Source organism: Euleptes europaea, chromosome 2, assembly GCF_029931775.1.
Source record: "Euleptes europaea isolate rEulEur1 chromosome 2, rEulEur1.hap1, whole genome shotgun sequence".
Classification (NCBI taxonomy): Eukaryota; Metazoa; Chordata; class Lepidosauria; order Squamata; family Sphaerodactylidae; genus Euleptes; species Euleptes europaea.
Window position 1 is genome coordinate 38,047,392 of NC_079313.1, and position 23,905 is coordinate 38,071,296.

Sequence of the window (23,905 nt, forward strand, 5' to 3'; positions counted from 1 at the left end):
GAAAGCTCATACCCTGCCAGAAAATATTTTTGTTAGTCTTTAAGGTGCTACTGGACTCTTGCCCTTTTCTACTACTGCCCTACAAATCGGCTACCCACTGTGAGTTTGAAAACGTTATAAAAATACCGTTCGCGCTTTGTTTGGCCCCTTTAGTTGTGAAGACGTCTTCCAACCGTTTATTAGCCGTGGTATCCAAAAACCCTTTTAAAGCTTTGGGGGTTACCGCACTTTGTATTCCCAGCAATGTATTAAGAGTTTGAAAATGTTAAACATTGCTTTAAAAGGGTTTTTGGATACCACGGCTTATAAATGGTTGGAAGACGTTGACACAGCTAAAGGGGCCAAACAAAGTGCGAACAGTATTTTTTATAACAGTTTCAAACTCTTAATACATCGGTGGGAATCAAGTGCGAACAGTATTTTTTATAATGTTTTCAAACTCTTAATACATCGCTGGGAATACAAGTGCGGTAACCCCCGATGTTTTTTATAACATTTTCAAACTCTTAAGACATCGCTGGGAATACAAAGTGCCCTGAGTCTTGTGGCGGCAGCCTTTCAAGGACATCTACTGCAACGCACTGTACATGGTCTCCCATCAAATCAATTTAAGGATGACAGGTTGGTCAAAACAAAACCACAAGGTGCTGGAGTGTGACTCCTCACAACTTCAGGGTAACATGCTATCTCCAGTTCCCTTAACTAACCCACCAGCCAGAGACTGAGGGACTGAGTCTATCCTCCCGGATCTAAGATCAAGAAGTCAGTTCTGTAAGGTAGGATGCTTGCAAGTTCAGTTCCAAAAAACAATTACTCTGGTAGCTGTAGCCAATAAGCATAAAGGACAGGATTCAGACTGAAGCCCCCAAACCTAAGATCACCACAAAATATAACTAATAAAGGTTACTCAAGGAATGTGCAGAAATATACAATATAAGAAGTAAACAACTAGGATAAAATAATAAAAGCTAAATATCTAACCTAAGCACTTTTACAAGCATTGGTTCTCTAAGTCCAGATGTTACTTGACCAGACTGAGTCTGAACAGATGTCCAAGGCAGGTGCTCTAGCCAGCAAGGCCCACCTGGTCTAGAATCAATAAGTGACCCAAAGACAGATGTAAGCCAGACAAAGGGCAAAGACTAGAATGAAAAATCTTCTTTTGTGCCAAATGATCCTAGTTGGCATGATTCTAGTTGAACAATCAAATATATGGCAAATGACCGGTCAGGAATGTTGCTAATGGGGGTTCTAACTAATAGGGGTTGCCAACTCCTGGTTGGGAAATACCTGGAGATTTTGGGGGTGGAGTTTGGGGAGGGGAGGGACTTCAGTGGGGTCTAATGCCATAGAGTCCTCCTTCTAAAACAACCATTTTCTCCAGGTAAGCTGGTCTCTGTCGCCTAGTAATCAGTTGTAATCCCAGGAGATCTCCAACCACTACCTGGAGGTTGGCAACCCTGCTAACCAATCAGGTGTGTTGTCATGAGGGGACCATGTACTCTGCAGCTGTACAAGAACTAATTAAGCAAGGCACCTTCTCCCACCCATGGGCCCTTGTGCTATCAAGATGGAATGTGTAGGCGAAACTCCCTCCCCGGGTTCTCGGCCTTGAAACCTCTAGGCCCAGTGACTTCACCAGCACCTGTGTCGACTCCCTACTTTCCTTATCTTGCTCTCTAAAATTGCAGCCTGCATGACCTCAAGTTCTCAGAGAGAGAAACTGATATGATTTTTATATGCCACAAGCCTGAACCAATGTTTCTGAAAAGATAAGGGGCTGGTAGGTAAGTCAGTCTCTAGATACTCGTGTTTCAAACTATACTGCCTCCTTATTTTGAAGCCTAGCATTAAAGATACAACACCTGAACAGGGACAGTAAAGATAGATTAGGGACAGTAAAGATAGATGTGTTAGGGTTTTTATTTGTTTGATTGCCTGCCTTTACTGGTTTTGTCGTCCTATTGTGGCTTATCATTATTACTACACCTTTTAAATAAACTGTTTGTTATTTTGCCTGGGTCCTCACGCCTCATTTGGTCGCCTAGAAAGTATACCCTGTTGGGAGAAGAAGCAGCCAGGGGCAGGGAGGGTGCTCTGGGCTTTCTTGAGTTAAGCTCACACCAGAGTGGTGGCAGCTACTGAAGATCCCCATTCCTCTCTCTTACCTGATAGCAGGTAACAACAATCATAATAAAATCATATATATATAAATTCATAAGTAATCAATAAAATTCATAAAACCATTCAATACAGTTAACAAGATGGTACTCGTATAATTACAGGGCCAATGGAGGCCCGGCCAAGCAGCCAAATCCTCATGTCAGAAACACCGAGGGAGGACAGTAACAATGACAACCTGTGGTTGCCCTCAGTTGTAGGCCTGGTGGAAAAGCTCTGTTTTACAGGCCCTGCATAACCTCTGAAGGTCCCATAGGGCCCTGATGTTACTTGGAAGAACATTCCATCAGGCTGGGGCCAGGGCCTTGTTGGATGTTGCCCTATTGTTGCTGGTTGTGAAAGGCCCCCCATAACAGTTCAAGCTTCAGAGCCCCAAAAATGTAGGTCCTCCACTGCATAAACATATACTGTGCATAGTTTCAACTGAGCAGATGGCTGAACAATGACATAGAAGATGTGTGGCCAGCTCCCCCACCCTGGGATGTTCCATTCATAGAGCCCTACCAAGAGAAAAATAGCTAAACAAGTTATTTATTTAAAGCATTCCCATTCCAGTTTTCTCATGTACATAAGAGTTAAAACAGCTTACAAAATTAAAATTCCTAAAAACACACAGCAGACATAAAGGTGGTGAGCAAAACCCATTCATCACCACAAACAGCCAACAGATCTCCAACCAACCAGCCACAAACATCTCATGATAGAATCTATTATCTATTTTCAGATGCTCTTTTATACATCTCTGCCTTTCTGAAAAGCTTGGAGGGGGCATGTCTTCCTCACCAGCTCTGGTAGGCTTCCCACAAAACGAGCACAGCTGGCTGGACCATGCAGGTGTTGTTGGTAGGGTTGCCAGGTCCCCACTCACCTTCAGCAGGAGGTTTCCCTTCAGTTGTGTGTGTGTACGCGCGCGTTGTAAACCGGACGTGCTGCCTTGTGCACCTGGCTGCAGCGGGCGGCCCGCTTGCCCCGGGAAGGGCGAGGGAAGGTTCCCGGCTGGTGAGCGGGCCTGCAGAGGGCAGCCCGCTCACCCGGGGGAAGACAAGGGAAGGTTCCCACTGGCCTGCAGCGGGCAGCCCCCTCTCCCCAGGGAGAGGCTTCCCGGCGAGCGCACATCCTGTGCGTACACGATTGCCCGCCAACCCTCAGCTGGTCGGCGGGCAGAGGGGCTCTTTACTGGGGGGTTGCCCACCACCAGCGGGCACTTGGCAACCCTAGTTGTTGGCACACTCATGATGATCCTTCCATGGGCAACTGAAAGTTAGAGAGGGCCCTTGAAAACTGTAGCTGCCAGAGATTGTATAGCCACGTGAATCAACCTCAGTATAATAAACTATAAAGATTAAATGCAAATTATGATATTAGTTAATTAATTAATATTTATTTATAAAATTTATATCCCACCTTTCTAACCTTACAAGGTCACCAAGGTGGCTAACAATTTAAAATAGACATGATAAATTACATTATAAAACCATTAAAATAAACCCCTCTCCCAAATATACCTCATTAAAACAACTTTACAAAAAGTAAACAAACAAACAAACAAACAAACACATATTAAACAGTTAAAATACATACAAAACATAGAACATTGGTTAGGAAAGAGGGATCATTCAGGGAATGCCAAACAAAACAAAACAAGTCTTCACCCACTGGCTGAAGATGGCAAAATAAGAGGGCAGATGAATATCTATGGGGAGAGAGTTCCAGAGCTTTGGTGCCATGATTGAGAAGGCCCTCTCCCGGGTTGCCACCTGCCTAATCCCAGAAGTGGGGGGCACCCAGAGTATGGCCTCCAAAGATGACCGTGACAGTTGTGCATGTTCATAAACCATATGTTCTTTGAAGCTCAAGAACAGCACCTGGAATTGTGCCTCGAAACAAACTGGAAGACAGATCAGGCGTCAGTCAGTATATCTATGAGCAACAGAGGGAAGTGGAGTGGAAGAATGACTTCCATGTTCAATTGGATATCATAAATAGTTTTATTCATTTGATGAAATAAATTAGCTAGGTAAACTTAACCGGTCTCTATCTACATTCCAGCCTTTCTAGGCAAGGCTAGAGGAGGAGCTACAGACAAACATAAGCTCTCAGTGACTCTAAAACGTAGCTAACATTCATAGGAAGGTGGTTTCTGCTGGTTTCTACTGATGGTGATCTCATTACATCCATAAGTGAAGGAGACACTAAAAGTCCAGCTTGCAGAATGATTGCTGCAAGATATAGACATTTCATACTTTATGGATTAATTCTCATCAGCTGTAAAATGGTGAGTCAAAACAGTTTGACAGACTTGTTTAAACAAATTTAGTCTACAATGTGCTACTTATTTCTATTTTAAAAACAATCCTATTGCTGTGAAAGTGTGTTGGTTTTGCTGTTGAAATGTGCAAGATAAAAATATCTGAATATCTCAAATATTTAAGATCAGCCTTTAATCTTAAATGGCAATCTTAAGGTGAGCTATACTCTTCTAAATCTATTGAAGTCAATGGGCTTTTAAGGGTAGTATAATTCTGCTTGGGATTGCTCTTTAAGGCTGCTGTCCTGCACACAGTTACTAACTAGAGAGTAAACTCCATTCAGCTCAGTAGGATTTACTTCTGAATAAACATGTTTAGGATTATTTTATCTGCTGTAATAAAGACCTATGTGCAACTCAAAACACTAAAGTAATATTTTACAATAAATTATATTTTGCATCTTAATACTAATTTATCTGCTTTACATTGTTTGGGGGCTACTCTCTTATAAGAGCATATGTGAGAAAAACATATATTTGTTGTACTTTTAGAACACAGGCACTCTGATTCACAAAACATTTCAAAAGATATTCCCTCCTTGGTTGGTGACAAGTTTGTCTCATAGTCCTAGCAGCCATTAGCCTCCACTTCCAAAATCTCTCATTGCTATGGGAATACTTTGTAGTTATCAGTGTAAGGACATTGACCATCTGGGTCTATGATTTAAACAGATTTATTTAGAGAATAGTCACATTGATTTTTGTTTGATTTACTCCTAACAAATTTTTTCTGTTGTAATCCTTGTACTATTCCATAGTACATTAAATTGCTACTTTTTTCAGGGAAACCAGATATGCTTTGGCCCTCATACTCGTTTAACTTGTCCATGGATCAGGTGAAGGTCTTTAGCACAAAATCTTAAACTTTTTTTGCTATGAATTATTTATTTAGTCAGGTTACATGCTACCATTATACATTTTCAAGGGCCGCAAGATGGCTCACTATCTAAAATTCCCAAGGAAATATACATAATAAAATCAATAAACATAAGTCAGGAACCCCCCCAAAGCAGCTCAGGAAACACTAACCGCCATCACTAATTCAAAAACTTTCTAGAACAAAAATGTTCTAAGCTTCCTCCAGGAGGCCTGTAAAGATGGCACCAATTCCTGGGAGAGGGAGTTCCACCACCTGGTAGCAGCCAACAAAAAAGGCCTCCCAGAAGTTCCTGCCAGTCTGACATCACATAATGCAGGCTCCCACCAAAAATCTTCTGCTAGGGATACTGAAACTTTGGCAGGTTGATGTAGATCCAACTGTAATTGTAAACAGGTAGTGACTTACAATGGGTAGTCTTGATGTGCATGTTCACCTCCCTTCACATCAGAAGATATATTTAGTCAGTAGGGCTCAGATGAGCATCATGGTATCAGATGTGCATCCAGATTTTCATGTACACCAATGACATGTGGAGATGGCTGCTTGGATTTCTGTTACCAGACTGGAGATATTATGTAGAAGAAGCTTCCCCTGCAAATAATGGTTCTTGTGTTCATATAATTTGTTTGAGATCAGTATGCTGGTCTTTCAGCAACTGGAAACTTTCTCTTCAGGATGAATAGTCAGATGTAGGAAGGGAAGGTGAATTTGTAATGTGATCTGCATACCTATGCCAAAACTCATGAATAGCTTTTGTTGCGGCTGTACATATCTATGCATGAATAAACAAGATGTCAAAATGATATATTATTGTTCTAGTTTTTTGCACGTTTTTTAAAGGAATCATTGTTTGTACTAGGAACATAAAGTTTTAATTAGCTTTAGAAAAAGAATTTATCCCAATATTTTTTCTCAAATATTCTCAATCTTCTTTTGCAGGTTATCTCAGCTAACACAGGTAAAATGGGAAAGGTATTTTTCTTTTGCAGTTATTTTTTAAAAATTAACATCAGAAAAATGAAACTCCCATGTTTTGATCTTTATAGTTTTGGGAACCTCTTCATAAGCATTGCTCTTAACTACCTGTAATATTAACTCGCACGTTTTCAAAAGATCTGGTTATTTGGGGGGTTGCAAGACCTGAGGGACTTGAAATTAAATCTAATAGGTTAGATCCAGACTAACAGCACAATCCTAAAGGGAGCAGACTGAGGGAGCTGACTGATCATTACGCCGGTTTATCTCCGATTTACACCGGTGTAAGGGCCAGTTATGCCAGTGCAGGCCCCCAGGGCCGCTGTGCTGCTGTGGGGTGCTGGCACAACCCCACAGCAGCTGGCTGTTGGTGCAACTGAGGCACACGCCCCTGCACTGGCATGGTTGTGGGTGGTTTTGGGGATATGCTAATCTAGAGGAAGAATGAGAAAAAGCTGTGGGATTTGGGCTAAATATGGAAAAGTAGAACAATAAGTGCTGTGGTTATTGGGTGTAGCAGGCTTCCTGCTGGCCGCATCTGCAAAAATTATGACTATAACGAAAAATAAGGTTGCTGCAGGTGGAGTACCAGGTTCCAGGCAGCTCCTGTGTATCCCGGGCTCCTGTGCTCTCAGAGCTAGGAGCACCCACCCTTCGAGAGGTGGGTGCCTAGGATTGCCTCATGGAGGAATCACTCATCTGTATGGATGTGCGGTTCCTTCCATGACCTTGGTCCTTAATTAGAGTGGCTGGATGCTCAGAACAAATTCTGGTTCTGCAGCTGTCCTTTGCTAGCAGAAACAAATCCACATACAGATGCAGGAGAATAATGGCTGCTCTCAGAATGTGGGATTTTCTAGCTCCCGTGGCTGAGGAATCATTCCTTTCTAAGGCTGCCAGAGGGACGATCACCCCAAAAGGCAGTCTGGTTGGCAGGGCACCTTATGCGGCAGATGTGTTCACATACCCGCTGTCATGGCCTCATCTGTGTGACTCAGAGGAGTCAGCAGAAGAGCTGGAACAGCTGACCGCTCCTCCTGGAAACGCGGCAGAGAAGCCGTCGGATGATTTAAAAGGGCCGGTAGAGGCTTCAACATCTAGACAGCTTGATGGATTCCAGCCCTCCTCGGAAGCCAGAGGGAAGAAGACAGCTGATAAGTTGCAGCAAGAAACCAGCATACAGCATAGAGCTCCCGAGAAAAAAGCAGCAAAAGCTGCTTAGTGAAACACGACGCTCGGCTAGATTACTCAGACATAAAGAGATTACAACGGCTGAAGACGACAGTGAGTAATGGCAGGATCAAGTTCACTCCGATAACCGGCCAGATTTAAGGTGCAGCAAAACCCAGCTGAAATGTGGATGCAACGTACTGAACTCTGGCCTCAGTCACGCACCACTCCGGTACTCTCTTGCCTGCTTTCGACCTCGGATTGACTTCGAAGAACGACCAATGGACTGCTAGTGACCCTGACCTCGGAATGCCTATTTGACGCCCCTGCTGTCTAGCCTCTGATAAGTACCAGCCCCCGGCCTGACTTTTGGATTGTTTACCGGACTTTGCATTCCCCGCTGTCTCCACTGTTTAGTGCAGCCGTCAGGCTGCAGAAGCCTCGGCTTCTGTTCCCTTCTTCGCATCCTGCCACGCCCATTCTCAACTTCCTCTGCACTGCGCTGCAGTAGCAGCCCTGCCAGCCTGCCCGGCCAGTACACCTGCTCACATTCAGTGTGCCCTTTGACATCCTTCCTCAACACTGCCTCCTCTGACTGTGCATCATCCTGCCCCCCCAACCCAGGGACCCTCTGACAAGCCCCCTACAAGGGGTGGTGGTAGAGGAGAAGACACAGACAAGTGCAAGGCTTGCTTCTGCTCTTCCAGACTAGGGGTTCCCAGCCCTGTTGAGTGTGCAGGCACTTTTGGATTTTGAAAACAGTTAGTTGGTGCCACCGCAAAATGGCTACCATGTGGGATGCAGCTGATACTAAAATGGCTGCCATGGTGTTAACCACAGACTGGTGGGAGGTTCCAAATCAAGCACCCTCCTATTAACAAGTTAGGGTTGCCAGGTCCTTCTCCACCAGCAGGAGGCTTTGGGGGTGGAGCCTGAGGAGGGTGGGGTTTGGGGAGGAGAGGGACCTCAATGCTATAGAGTCCAGGTGAACTGATCTCCATCGGCTGGCAATCAGTTGTAATAGCAGGAGATCTCCGGCTAGTACCTGGAGGTTGGCAACCCTACAACAAGGGTGTTCCCTGCAAACATTTTTCCTGGGGTTTTCTGAAGCACTTCCTGTTCCAAGGTGGGCTGGGAGACTCCTGGAGATTTGGGGGGTGGAGCCTGGGGAGGGTGGGTTTTGGGGAGGGGAGGGACCTCAGCAGAGTATAAGGCCATGGAGTCCACCACCCAAATCAGCCATTTTCTCCAAGGGAACTGATCTTGGTCATCTGGAGATCAATTGTAATAACGGGAGATTAGGGCTGCCAACCTCCAGGTACCACCTGGCGATCTCCTGCTATTACAACTGATCTCCAGCCGATAGAGATCAGTTCAACTGGAGAAAATGGCCACTTTGTCAATTGTACTCTATGGCATTGAAGTCCCTCCCCTCCCCAAACCTTGCCCTCCTCAGACTCTGCCCCAAAACCTTCCACAGGTAGCAAAGAGGGACCTGGCAACCCTATGGGAGATCTCCAGGTGCCACCTGGAGGTTGGCAACCATATCCAAGAAGGTAGAGGAAAACCAGGATAAGCTCTTTGCTTTAGGGGAGATGGAAGTGGGCACCAGGAAGCATATGGGCAAGTGCCATGGTACCCAAGGGCACCATGTTAGGGATCCCTGCTCCAAACCATTATGCGTAAACCCTGTATTTTTTACAAAGACACTTCAGTATTCTTATCACACTAGGGATCAGGGTCAGGGCAGGAGCTGAAGCAGACAGTTTGTTGTCTGTTGTTAGTAATTTTTGGCAGATCTGAGATTTGACTCAGGGATTTCCTCATTTTCTTCATCACCACAATATACTGTTGTTGTTTTTGTATACCATATCTCTAAAAACCAAAGACGTTAACAATCTTTGTCTTATTCATCCTTCAAATCAGTATTTTCTCCCTTATATAGATTGGAAACTGTGTCTGAGAAATGGAGGCTATAATCAAGAGACTATAAATGCCTGAGTTCCATTCTCATTTGTAGAAAGCAAAAAAACAAAAAACCCACAATGGGAAACTCATGTTCTTCCCATTATGTCTACACAAGACACATGTAGTATTTTCTACCAATTTAAAGATCATGGCTCAAGATTTAAGGGGATTATATTTTGGTGAGGTGCTGATAATTTTTTTAAATTTTTAAATTAAATTTAATATTAATACAAAACAAAAGCTACTATCACAGCAGCAATTTACAAATAACTAGCAGACAATTGTCATCTGTCTGGTTTTGTACAAACTATTGGGGTATCTAAATAATTCTTACAGTGTGAAAGAAACTGAACCGCAGAAAATGGAGAATCTTGTGGAAGAATGCTGGAATCCATTAGCCCTCTCTCCCCCCCCCCCGCCCCCATGCAGAACAGCAATTGTTTCCCAGGCAGCCATCAGGACTTTGGGGGAAATGGCAGACTGCGGGTGGCAGGACGAGAGAAAGGAAGGATGAGGTCGGGGATATCATTAAATTTATACTAACACATGTAGGACTTGTCATTAGAGAAAGAGAAGCCTTGGGGAACAACATACAGAAAGGAAAAGCACTAGAACTAAAGCACTTGTTTACAGCTGGGAATTAAGTACCCATTCTTCAACACTTGTACCTCCTCCAGGCCTTGGGAGCTCTTAATGAATACATTTGTCTGGATTTTGTTAAATTATTTTGTAGACCTGGGGAAGGGGACTTTTACTTTTCTCAAGTCAGGAAATTGCTGTGACTTTGTATACACATCCCAAAGTGTGGGATGACCGAGCATCTCCCTATGAGAAATGTGTGCATTTCAATTAGGTGCTGATAACTTCTGAGTTTAATTATCCTGTCACAAAACTCCAGGGGTTTCTTGGGCAGAGGGAGCAGGAAACAGCTAATAGAACACTTGTTGTGTTCATATACACAATTTTCTATAGCCAGTGACTATTCTGTGTCAAATTAGAGAGACTGGATGTGTGTATCTGTTTTACAGGTTTCTCTGTATCTGTTTATGATGTGACATCAAGAAGCATTTACCTCCGATGGCCCAAATTTCCAGGAGCCTTTTCTTACAGAGTCATGGCAACCCCTATGAACACAGTGGGACATTCACTGTCAGCCCATTTTAGTGATTTCTCATTTGTAGGTGTGTTAGCATCCCTGGCCCCCAACACTGTTTACACTGTAAAAGTAGATGCTGTTGACAAGAATGGAATTATGTTGGCTGAAGCACAGACCATGCAGTTAACAGGTAAGTACAGGATTGCTTTGTGAGATTATTTATTCTATCTGTTTTATAAAGAGGGATGCTATTTTCACTGAAAGCTACTAAAGACATCCTCGGATTTATATTCTACTGAGCATTTTGAAAAGACATATGATGCAGTCCTTCACAGGATTAAGCCGCAAAACTGAAATCATATTAGCATTGTTATGGGGAGAAGAATTTTGGGTTGACTAAAAAGCTCTTAAGACAGCAAGTCATACTGTATGGCCAGGTTCATCTCCTGTTCGGTTGTGGCTGGGCAAGGGGAAGGGAGAGAAAACAGGCAAATGCAGAGCAGAAATAGGGAATGTGGAGCAGAATCTCCTAGTTGCTGTTCAGACTAGCAGACCTGGACTGCCACCTGACATGGCCTGTTGGCATAAAGAGACTTCCTTGCTGGCATGCCTGCTGTCCTTGTACTTCTCGTCTTTGACTAGAGCTGGTAGCTCAAATCTCAATTTGACACCTCAGTTTGCCTTCTCAGATCTCCAATCTAAGATCCACATTGGGGTCTGCATCCCACTAACAATTCTGGAAAATATTTGTTTCTTCTTGTTGCTATATATTAATACATCTAGACTTTTTGGAAGTTCACAGGAATAATCTAATCACCTAGGGTAGCAGGTTGCAAACCATCAGCTCAAACTATCTGAGTTTCACTTCCTTCTTGCTATCCAAGGAAAGGAAATACACATCAAACCCTGAAGTGCACCAAACTCAGTGAAGCCTCCTTCCTTCCATCTCTGGCATAGGCTCTCACTGCCAATCCTATAAATTTGCACTTTCTTAGGCTTGCAATGAGTACCAGCATGGTGTAGTGGTTAAGAGCGGTGGACTCTTATCTGGAGAACCAGGTTTGATTCCCCACTGATCTACATGAAGCTTACTGGGTGTCCTTGGGCCAGTCAAGTTCTTTCAGAACTCTCTCAGCCCACTTGGAGGCAGAAAGTGGCAAACCACCTCTGACTGTCTCTTGCCTTGAAAACCCTACAGGGTTGCCATAAGTCAGCTGTGACTTGACCCCCACCCACTCACACACACACAGGCAGTAAAACTGAAGCAGTTGTATTCTCATTCCTTTCTTACAGGTTTCCTGCACAATGTAAGGAATTCAGATACCCCAGTCTGAGAAACCCAGTTTTAGAACTGGTATAAACAAGGGCACAAAGTTATGAATCAGTGATGTCCATAGAGGATTCCTGAAAAAATAGAATATATGTATTTTGGGATGTAATAGTATAGTGAAATGAACACTGATCAAATTTGCAGATATTATTTTGATATGGAAAAATTTGCAATGGAGGGAGCAACTTTTTAGTTAAAGGAAGATTAGAGATGTCTGTTCTTTATCCTCTATGTTCCTTTATTAAACAGTGCTTAGGAGCATTACAAATGGTGCAAAAGGGGGACATATTTGGCTGGCTGGCTGGCTATCAATGAATGAAAGAAGTCTTGGCTTAACACAATGAGAATATTGTTCAAGAAGAACTCATCATGCTTGTGGAAGTACAGCTCCTGTGATGCTGCCAGGATCTCTGAAAGCCTGTTTTATTATGAATTTTTTTGGTTGTTTCAATTTGCAGGCTAACATATAATTTTACTTTTACTTTTTTAGTTTAGCAGAGTGTATTTCAAGTCACATATATCCATTTTGTGAGCTCTCTCTTTCTCTCTCTCCACCCCAGTGTTCTCCCAAACCTGCAACGTTTTCCTGAATTAAATTGGAGAACTCTTTAGTTGCTTCACATTTACACCCAGGCAGGCTACAGTGAGAACTACCTACCTATAGAGAAGTCTACTTTTGCATTGTTCTGATGCCAAGACACTGCCCACTAGAGGTTGATTGGAGGGAGGCAGGGCCAGAGCAATGAAGCATTCAGAGATGCAGCAGGCAGTACTCTGAAATGCTCCTTATTTGCAAACACATGAAGCTGCCTTATACTAAGTCTGTCAAGGCCAGTATTGTTTCCTCTAACTGCAGTGGCTCTCCAGGGTCTCGGGTCAAGTTCTTTCACTCCTGCTACTCTCTGAGCCCTTTCAACTGTAGATGCTGAGGACTGAACTCAGGAGGACTTTTTCATGCAAAGCAGGTGCTCTACCACTGAGCCAATATCTCTCATCAGGGACTCAGCAACGATTAATGGATAATTTGTAGCTTCTATAGCCAGTCATATCCTTCTATCATTTTTCATGCTTAGCTATGCTGCTACAGTAAAAGGTGCTAGCATTACAAGTTAAAAGGGTAAACTCGTCTATCTTTCCTGAGATCATGCCTGTAACATAATCAGACGCTCAGCAATGAACAGAATTATGTCCTTGAATGTCAAATCTCTCTGTTGATTTTGAAATGACCTTGGTACCAGATACCTTTGTTTTTTTTAGCTCCTGAGATCCCCATTATCGAACAAGCTTATTCAAAACTGAGTAACAGTATCACAGTGGAATGGGCAGCAGTTGCAGGGGCATCCAGTTACTTGCTGACAGCACAGGATGGAGACTCATTCGTTGAAACAATTGTCTCAAATTCACCAGGCACTGTGACAGGGTTGAAGGCTGCCACAATGTATAAAATCTCCATTCGATCTATAAACTCCGGAGGGAGAAGTCAACCTTCACCTGCAAAGAAGGCAAAGACGGGTACCTTTTCATCTTGTTTAGAAACAGAGATATTATTAGTTCTATTGCAAGTACTGATAATACAATATGGATACACTATTGGTACTATTGCATTATTGGCACTATTCCTCAGGCCATCTCAGTCTGGGCTTCTAACCTGGGTTTGGAAGGAAGACTACACTGTTAGTCTTGATTATCCATTTCTAAGAGTTGAGAAGTGGGAATGTCTCCTTGTTAATTCTTGGTTTTGCTGAGTGGCTTTTCACTCTGAGGGTCATTGCAACACTGCTGGATGATCTAGACACCCCCCCCCCCCATGGGACAATAAACTGTCTCTGCTCATTTTTGTCTAGGGCTCTAGGCTGTTCCTGAGAGCAGAGCCCAGTGAACATCATTACACATTATGACCATTTTTCTGGAGGCGACCAGTCTGTTCTGGTTTTGCTATATAATGACCTGGATGCAGCAGCAGTCATTGTTTATTGAAATATATATATATAAATAATGAAACTATATAATTTGTTAGAAGCGCTATATAAGAATTAAAATTATTTAAAAACCGTTAAAATAGCACAATGGCATGTCTTAAGGTTGATGTCTGTCACCCCAAGCCAAACACATTTCAGCCTATATGACCTTCCTCAGTGGTCTATTTAAATCATATAAAAACATGCACACACATTACAAATATATTTACATGTACAGGCAATATACAACAGACCAGGCATGTAATAGGTTGCATATATTACCAATTACACCAACATCTGGTGATATTGTCTTAGGTTTTTATGCTGGGCTGTATATGTCTCCCACATAAGTTGTGTGCAAGTGTCAACCTATTCAAACACTATGATTTTGTGCAGCACATGAATATGGACATCCTGCCTTGTTGCCTAGTGCCACCCTCATCCACTCCCCAGCTAGAGCAGTTCAAATTGAATCCTTTATCACCTTTCACTGCCTCTCACAAGCAGTTTCCCAGACCCATTAAACCAGTATTTATGGAGGCAAATTTAACAAATAGTTGAATGCTTGTCCGCACATTGAATTCTGGTTTCAAAAATCAATTTGTAGTTAAAATAAACCAATGGTTCCTTGTTAGCTCATAACTGAGCCACAGAGATGAAAATGGATTATGGATTATTCCTTTATTATCTGATTTGCTCTAAAGAACGCTCTTTAGCCTGGCATTGCTCCCAGTATTTCAGGTGGTGGTTGGGGTTATGGAAGAGAAAAGGCTACGTATTTGTGCCTAGAGTGTGGACTAGCCCAAGGGGGTGCGGGGAGAGAAGAATGACAAAGACACACCGTGCTAGGAAGAATCGGCTTCAACTTGATTAATTACATGTTCCTCACATCTTGGAGCAGCATAGGCTGAGGATGATGGGTGCAGTTGACAGCCCAAATAATGTAAGCACCTTCTTTAACTCTCCTGTTGGGGTAACTGAGGGAAGAGAGCTGGTATTAGGGATGGAAGCAGTGGAAACTGTTATTCCTAGCCATCATGTTATTCCTAGCCATTGGAGCATGGCCAATGCATCAGCCCCGAGGTTGGCTGTGGTGCACCCCTCCCCTCAAATTTCCTTAAGGGGACCCTCCCTTTTTTTGGTCATGCAGGAAACCAACCCTGCACAACCTGCTCTATGTTCCCCAGCCAATGCCTAAACACCAGCAGCCAGTTGTGATGGTTATGCTCTTTTTAGCAGTATAAACAAGCATACACAGTGTGTGTGTGTGTGTGTGTATATATATATATATATTTACATACGCGCACACACACACACACATATACACACACACACACACACACACTTTAGTGTGGGGAAGGCGAAAACCCCAGGGCCTATCAGCCAATCAGAGCCCTGGCTAAAATTTCTTCCTGGCCCTGTTAACTAGCAACCCCCGGCAAACATAACAATGGGTGGGTAGCCACATAGAAAATAAACTCTGAAAGCATGGGGTGGGAGAGTAGATCTTTACTGAGAGTTGCTGAATGTCCAACACCTCTTCAGCCTCCTCCTTTTATATCTTAGCCGTGGACTAAAGAGAAGCCTGCAGCCTCCAGATCTGTGTATCCCACCCGTTCTGCCATGGGCTGGCCTCTGGGGGCGGGCTGCAGGAAGCTGCTTGAGAGCTGACTGGCTGACAACCTGTGCTGAGCCTAATATGCAAAGTTATCCTTGTCCGTCTCCCACAGACACAAATGATGCTCCAGCTTAAGGCTGAAGCTATGTCTCTTGATGCATTCTCTTTTAATGAATTTCCCTTCTTGGCAAATAGGGTTGTAGCCCATTTACAATCTGAAGGACTGACTGATGCAATGTACTCTGTGTGGGACAACCCTTGAAGTATGTTCAGGAACTTCATTTGGTACAGAATGTCACTGTTCATTTGCCTAGAGGAGCTGATAGACCTATTTTGCAGTAGTTCCACAGTTCACTTCTGGACACATATCACGCTGTTAATTTTGATGTTAAAGCACTAAGCAAGTTACACCCCTCCCTATATAAATCTTCCCCATCATTCAATTCAGTCTTCGTGGAGGTAGCAAATGGGAAAGGAACCAAACCTTATTTCTATGTATTTTCAAGGACACAGTAGGTTGCTACCTTTACTACTGAGTGCTGTGTATGGTGGCTTTGTACTTGGGTGTGTATATACGAGTACAAAATGCAAGGTGAGAAGCTGCTGTAATGTTAATCACCTAAAATGAAATCTTATCTTCTACATGCACTTACAAAACCCCATTAAATTTAACCTATGTTTTTTCATTCTCAGTCTTGGCTGCACCAATCCTAATGGCAAGTTCCCTAAGTTATGACAACATAGTCATGAGCTGGAGAGCTGTATATATGGCCGTTGGATTCTTTGTGTCTATTATGAGATCAGATGGTTTGGGCAGCATGCTGAAAGAGAACACCACCAACACCTCCTTAGTATTTTCTAGTCTAGATCCAGGAACTCTTTATACTATCAAGGCACATGCTTGGGATGCCAGTGGAATACCGGGGGATGACTTCACCTACAACCAAAGAACACGTAAGAGTTAAATATCAATTAGTAACTTTGTATTAGCAATTGGTGGAAACAATGAAAGAGGAGTTAACGCATCACCCCTTCATGTAATCATGGTTATGAAATCATTTACATAAAGCAAATCCAGTTCAAGAAGTACAGATAGGAAAAAAAATAGGATTGGATCCAATTCCTTCCACTCAGTAAGGATGAATGAGTCTTGCTCCAAAAGAAAGAGTCTAGCTCCAGTGGAAGAAAATTCCTCCATTAGAGCAAGATTTTGTCCGCTGGAGCAAGACTTCTCACTTAGCAGAAGGTATCCATCAGACCCAACCTATACTGTCGAATTAAAAATGGCTATTTTGGAGATTTGAACTGGATTGTCACCAATATATGGATGACACTCCTCTATCTCACACTTCCAGCTGATTCCAGCGAGGCTGTAGAAACCATGAACCAGTGCCTGGAGACCGTTTGGGAGTGGATGTAAGCTAATAAACTCAATCCCAACAAGATGGAAGTGCTACTAGTGGGTGGAAGGTCTGACCCAGGATTTAAGATGTCACCCTTTCTGGTTGGGTTGGGTTGCATTCCTCTTGAAGGAACAAGTCTGTAGTATGGGGATGTTCTTGGACTGAGGCCTACTGCTAGATAAGCAGATGGCAACTATGGCCAGGAGTGCCTTTTACCTGCTTTGACTGGTTCACCAGCTGCGACCTTTCCTGAACAGAAAAGATGTGGCCACTGTGGTGCATGCCCTGGTTACATCCAGATTACATTACTGCAGTGCGCTCCATGTGGGGCTGCCCTTGAAAGGTGTTTGGAAACTTCGATTGGTACAGAATGCTGCAGCCAGGATGTTGACTGGGGTGGGTCATAGGGACCATATCACTCTAGGCTTGGCCCACCTACACTGCTTCTACTATGTTTCCAGGCACAATTCAAGGTGCTGTTCTTCAGTTTCAAATAACCGGTATGGTTTGGGACCAACATACCTGAAGAACCACCTAATCCCTTATGATCCTACCTGACCATCATGGTCATCTTCAGAGGCCCTACTTCAGGTGCCACTGCCTTCTAAGATTAAGCAGGCAGCAACCAAGGAGAGGGCCTATTCAGTAATGGGACCAAAGCTCTGGGATTCTCTCCCCAGGGGGATTCGTCTGTCCCCTTCTGTTATAATTTTCCACCAGTGGGTGAAGACTTTTTTTTGTTTTGTTTAGCATTCCCTGAAGATTCCTCTTTCCTAACTAATGTTTTTTTTTGGTATGCATTTTAACTGTTTATATGTATTTTAACTCTTTTTTAAAAACTCAAGTTATTTTAATGAGGTATGTTTGGGAGAGGGGTTTATTTTAATGGTTTTATAATGTAATTTATCATGTATATTTTAGATGGTTGCCCACCTTGACAGCCCTTGTAAGGACAAAAAGGCAGGATATAAATTTTGTAAACAACAACAATAAAAATATTTGGTCCTTTCTGGCAGGAGTCAGTGTGGTGTAGCTGTTACAATACTGCAGCAGTTTGTATCAGCCAGCGATAGTATTGCAAAGTCCTAGGTTTAAATAGCCACAAAATGCACTGAATTAACTTGTGTCAGTTATTCTCTCTCATCCTAACCTACTTCATAGGCTTGCTATGAAGATTAAATGGAGGAGGAGGGAAAGCTCATTGGAGGGAAAGATGAGATCAAAATGTGGTTGATAGATAATAGACAGACAGTATACAGGACTAGGACTGGATTCAAATTACCATTCTGTCGTGAAGAATGTTAGGTGACCAGAACAGCCACTCTTTCTCAGCCTCACCTACCACACAAGGCAGAAGGTTGCTGTAAGGATAACATAGAGGCGAGAATGTTTTATGATGCTTTGAGTTCCTTGGAGGAAGGACAGAATAATTAAAAATGTAATAGATTTGTTCCACTTAAATGAATTATTTCATATTTGTTTTGACCTCTTGTAGGGCCCCATGCGCCAGCTGATGTTCAGGTGACTTTGGACAGTGGAGCTTTGAGAGCTATTGTTTCTTACACACCAGCAGAAGGAGCTTTTAGTTATCTCATGGCAGCCCATAGTGGCACCTCTGAGCTAAACTGTAGCACAACTTCCAGCTCCTGCACTATACCATCACTCGAGTGTGGGTATGAGTATTCTTTGTCTGTCATAGCAAGCAATGAGGCTGGCTCAAGCATTCCTACAGAGGCTGTCACTTTCAAAACTGGTATGTGATTTAAAGAAATCCCTGTACAATTCTTGGTGTGCAGATGTGTATAGTGTAAAGAAATATGGGCTTGTAAGTATTGTTGAAGGCTTTCACAGTCAGAGTTCATCAGTTCTTGTAGGTTATCCGGGCTGTGTGACTGTGGTCTTGGTATTTTCTTTCCTGACGTTTCGCCAGTAGCTGTGGCAGGCATCTTCAGAGGAGTAACACTGAAGGACAGTGTCTCTCAGTGTCAAAGTGTGTTGGAAGAGTAATATATATAGTCAGAAGGGGGTTGGGTTTGAGCCGAGTCCTGCAAAAGAATCAAAGGTAATGTGCTAATCATTGTCCTGTAAGTATCAAGGTAATGTGCTAATTAGGGTGTGGTATGTTAATGTGGAACCATTATATCCTGAAGTGACCTGTTAACATGTGGAATCCAAAGCTAATCTGCATGGCTATTGTGGACTGCAATCTTTGTTAGTCTGGAGTTTTCTCAGGTTGGCCAACAGACATGAAAGATACTGCAGACTTGGCCAACCTGAGAAATCAGCTGTGGCTGAACATGGACTAACCCAAACAGGACACAGGGTCTTATTCCAAGACACTGAAATACTGGACAATTCTACCAACTATTTTGTCAGATTGCACAGAGAAGCCATTGAAATTCATAAACATCAGCACAACTTTAACAGAAAAGAAGAGAGTTTAAGAATGAATAAGGCTTGGCTTCCTGTCCTGAAAAACTCCAGACTAACAGTCCACAATAGCCAGTCAGTCCTTGAGCATTTAGTAAGGATGGATTGGATCACTAAGAGCCAGCATGGGTTTCTCAAGAATAAGTCATGTCAGACTAATCTTATCTCCTTTTTTGAGAAAGTTACTACCTTTCTGGATCAGGGGAATGCTGTAGACATAGTTTATCTAGATTTCAGTAAGGCTTTTGATAAGGTTCCACATAGTATTCTAGTTGACAAATTGGGAAAATGTGGTTTATATCCTATTATTGTTAGGTGGATCTGCAACTGGTTGACAGATCGCACCCAAAGAGTGCTTGTTAATGGTTTCTCATCCACTTGGAGAGAAGTGACTAGTGGAATTCCTCAGGGATCTGTGCTGGGCCCTGTGTTGTTCAACATCTTTATAAATGATTTGGATGAAGGAATAGAGGGGATGCTTATTAAATTTGCAGATGATACTAAATTGGGAGGGGTAGCAAATACAGTAGAAGACAGAGCCAAGATGCAGGATGATCTTGACAGGCTGGAGAAATGGGCTAGAACTAATAAAATGCACTTCAACAGAGATAAACGTAAAGTTCTGCATTTAGGTAGGAAAAATCAAATGCATAATTATAAGATGGGGAGACTTGTCTGAGCAGTAGTGTGTGTGAAAAGGATCTTGGGGTCTTAGTAGACCAAACACTGAACATGAGTCAGCAGTGTGATGCGGTAGCTAAAAAGGCAAATGTGGTCGTGGGCTGCATCAAAAGTAGTGTCCAGATCACGGGAAGTGATGGTATCACTTTACTCTGCTCTGGTTAGACCTCACCTAGAGTACTGTGTTCAGTTTTGGGCACCACAATTTAAGAAGGATGTAGACAAGCTGGAACGTGCCCAGAGGAGGGCAACAAAGATGGTGAGGGGTCTGGAGACCAAGTCCTATGAGGAAAGGTTGAAGGAGCTGGGTATATTTAGCCTGAAGAGGAGAAGGCTGAGAGGGGATATGATAACCATCTTCAAGTACTTGAAGGGCTGTCATATAGAGCAGGGGTGGGGAACCTTTTTCCTGCCAAGGGCCATTCGCACATTTATAACATCTTTCGGGGGCCATACCAGGTGTAGATCTCCCGTGGGGGGGGAGAGGCTAGGGTTGCCAGGTCTCCAGCGACCACCTGGAGGTTGGCAACCCCAGGGGAGGCCACCCAGAGAAGGCCTGCAGGGCGCTTCCACTCCCCCCTCCCAGGTGGGAGGGCAGCCAGCGGTGGGCCCCAGAAACTGAGGCGCCAGGGGGGCGCAGCCCACAGCCGATTGGCAAGGGAGGAAGGGAGGAAGGAAAACAGAGAAAGAGGAAAAGGGAGGGAGGGAGAAAGAGAGAGAAAGGGAGAAAGAAATGGAGAGAGGGGAAGAAAGAAAGAAAAGGACGGAGGAAAAGAAAAAAAAGGACAGAGGGAGACAAAGAAAGAGACAGAAAAAGAGGGAGGAAGAGAAGGAGAGAAAGGAGAAAGAGTGACAGAAAAAGAGGAAGAGGGAAAAGCCTCCCTCCCTCCCCCCCCCCCACACACACGCATGCCGGCCTGCGCGACCGGGCCCCAGCCACCCCACCTCCCCCACCCACACACACACACACTGCGGCGCACGGAGCACCAAGCAACCGGGCCCCAGTCTCCATGCACTCCCCCCCCCAGAGTCCATAAAAGCCCCCCCCAAGCCCAATCGGCTCCCGCATGCATGCTTTGCCGTCGGGAGCCGCCGGCCTCTTCCCGCCCCCCACTGCTCAACAGTCGACAGGCAGCGAGAGGGGCTTACAATGTGCCGCAGCGTTCCTGCACGCCGCAGCTGTAGGGGGCAGCCTTGGGGGAAGAGTCCCTCCCCCTCCCCTCTCGCCGACCAACAACCAACAGTCGGTGAGAGGAGGTCCAAAGGGCGCTATAAGGGTGCTGTAAGCCGTGGCCCCAGGAACACCCTTGGGGAGGGCCGCCCTGCGCCCCGCCTCCGCGGCAGGGTTCCTGGAGCTCCCAAGGGCCACAAAAAATGTCCTTGGGGGCCACAAACGGCCCCCGGGCCTGAGGTTCCCCACCCCTGATATAGAGGATGGTGCTGAGTTGTTTTCTGTTGCCCAAGAAGGTCGGACCAGAACCACCGAGTTGAAATTAAATCAAAAGAGTTTCCATCTAGACATTAGGAAGAATTTTCTAACAGTTACTGCGGTTCCTCAGTGGAACAGGCTTCCTCGGGAGGTGGTAAGCTCTTCTTTCATGGAGGTTTTTAAGAAGAGGTTAGATGGCCATCTGTCAGCAATGCTGATTCTGTGACCTTAGGCAGATGATGAGAGGGAGGGCATCTTGGCCATCGTCTGGTCACTGGGTGTGTGTGTGTGGGGGGAGGTAGTTGTGAGTTTCCTGCATTGTGCAGGGGGTTGGAGTTGATGACCCTGGTGGTCCCTTCCAATTCTATGATTCGATGACACTGATTCAAAAGCTGATATTTGCATTTTAACCATAAAGTCTGTGATTTGCAAAAATTTGTATATTTCCAGTTTAGCCTCCATTACAGGAATTCTATAAGATACAAATAAGTAAAATTGTGATGCACAAATTATTTTAAGAAAAGTTTAAAAAACATGATGGAGCCCAAAAAGATGGTGGAAACCAGTTCTTACTCATCTATCCCTAGGACTGTGTCAGACACCCCAAAATAAAGATACACAATTACAAACAAGATCCAGGATCCAAACACACAAGCATGCCAACTTTCATCATTAAAATAAAAAAAGTTCCCACGTGTCATTGCAGGTTGCTCCCAAAGCACATAGCTTTGAATCTGATGACACTCTGCTGATAACATGGCATCTGCTGTACAAACTGCACCATGTGGATTGATGCAACACAATCATGAGCTCTCAGGTTAGGCAAGGGAGCAGGCCTTCAGCACATGTAGACTTCAAGGTTAAGACAAGCACATCCAAACCCTAAAGCGCAGCAAGATGAGCAGTCTCTAAATTCCTGTTATGGATTTGAGCTTTTTTTTTTTTAAAGGTTGTATTTTGGTGTTACAGTATGGAAAGTGTTTTAACAATTTTTTTGGTGAAAATTTGATCCTGCAGTCCCTTGTGCTCCAAAAAGTATAATGATTGAAGAAGTTGAGCCTGGCAACTTGTCAGTATCATGGTCCGATGTTGACCTAAGTGATTATTACGTGGTCTTTGTGAAAAGTGACGATGGCTTAGAGGTGAACTGCAACACCTCTCACACCCAGTGCTACTTCCAATCAGACTGTGGCTTTACCTATTTCATCAGTGTCTTTGCCTATAACAAGGCAGGGCAGAGCCCCTTGGGTGACATATTTAACCATACCACTGGTATGTACCACTTTATTTTCTCATGTGTATTTAGTCAATCTGTAAGGATTGTAAACCAGTTAGGCATAATTTTTTACTGGTAGAGCTGGTATCTTGCATATTGGCTTCATATTTATCCTTGTCTAGGTGAAATGGCATACGTATTTCAAATCATTAGATAAAAGATGACTATTGGGGCTGGTGGTAAAGCAGGCAGTCTATAGAAGATGGGAAATCAGAGTAACATAATCTATACCTGTGTGATCATTTCTTGAGATTGTGGAGCCAGGTCAGAGCTGGATTATGGGACTAGATGTAAAACTATTGGAGCCCGAATAGCCCAATCTTTCTAGACTGTTAGCTGCAATATCACTCTCTGGCCATCTGCAGTGGTAGAACTGAAACACAGTAGAAAGTAAAACACCCTGGCAGCACGAAGAGGAAAGGGCTTGGTCTACAGTGATAGAGTCCCTGACTACTTACTTCGCTTAAAAGGAGCATCAGGAATCAATATTTATTCAGATAAACTTTGAGCATTATTGCCATTTGAAACAAAAAAATGTTTTTCTTTTATTTCTTTAGCACCGTGCTGCCCCAGTGACTTTAACCCAGTGTTTGTGTCCAGTGACACAGTTCAGATTGTCTGGTCTCCTGTCCGTGGTGCTGAAATGTATGAAACCAAAGCTGTTGACTGGTCCAATGAGCTGCTCTGCAATGACACAGCCACCATTTGTACCCTGTCTGCACTGCAATGCAACACCCAGTACAATATCACTGTCTATTCCTTCAGTGAAATTCGAGGTAGCAATACCTCATGTGCATCTAAACATGTGGCAACAGGTACTATTCTAGTTTACACTTCTGTTAATACAAGAGAGCAGCTAAGAACAAAGGAGATACTGTGCAAGATGAAAAGATTAAGTGCTGAAAAGGCTAATATTACAATTTAAATATTGGCAATGTTAAAAACCAAACTAAACCAAATCCCACCCTACAGGGGCCTGGACACCAAGCCCTAGGAGGAAAGGCTGAGGGTCTTGGGAATGTTTAGTCTGGAGAAGAGGAGGCTGAGGGGGACATGATAGCTCTCTTTAAGTATTTGGAGGGCTGTCACTTAGAGGAGGGCAGGGAGCTGTTTCTGTTGGCAGCAGAGGATAGAACCTGCAACAATGGGTTTAAATTATGGGTGGAAAGGTACAGTAAGAGTTCTTCAACAGTGGAATCAAC

At 43.8% G+C, this 23,905-nt stretch overlaps 1 protein-coding gene across 1 annotated transcript in view; it reads left to right on the forward strand.

Moving 5' to 3' along the window:
• The first annotated feature begins 4,393 nt into the window (after nucleotides 1–4,393).
• FNDC7 (fibronectin type III domain containing 7) overlaps nucleotides 4,394–23,905 on the forward strand; it is a 37,814-nt gene continuing 18,302 nt past the window's right edge. Inside the window, exons 1-8 of the mRNA XM_056844727.1 lie at nucleotides 4,394–4,456; nucleotides 6,309–6,327; nucleotides 10,511–10,768; nucleotides 13,166–13,420; nucleotides 16,178–16,438; nucleotides 18,383–18,640; nucleotides 22,445–22,699; nucleotides 23,261–23,518. Of these exons, the coding sequence (XP_056700705.1) occupies nucleotides 4,394–4,456; nucleotides 6,309–6,327; nucleotides 10,511–10,768; nucleotides 13,166–13,420; nucleotides 16,178–16,438; nucleotides 18,383–18,640; nucleotides 22,445–22,699; nucleotides 23,261–23,518 (1,627 nt within the window). The remainder of the gene's footprint in view (nucleotides 4,457–6,308; nucleotides 6,328–10,510; nucleotides 10,769–13,165; nucleotides 13,421–16,177; nucleotides 16,439–18,382; nucleotides 18,641–22,444; nucleotides 22,700–23,260; nucleotides 23,519–23,905) is intronic.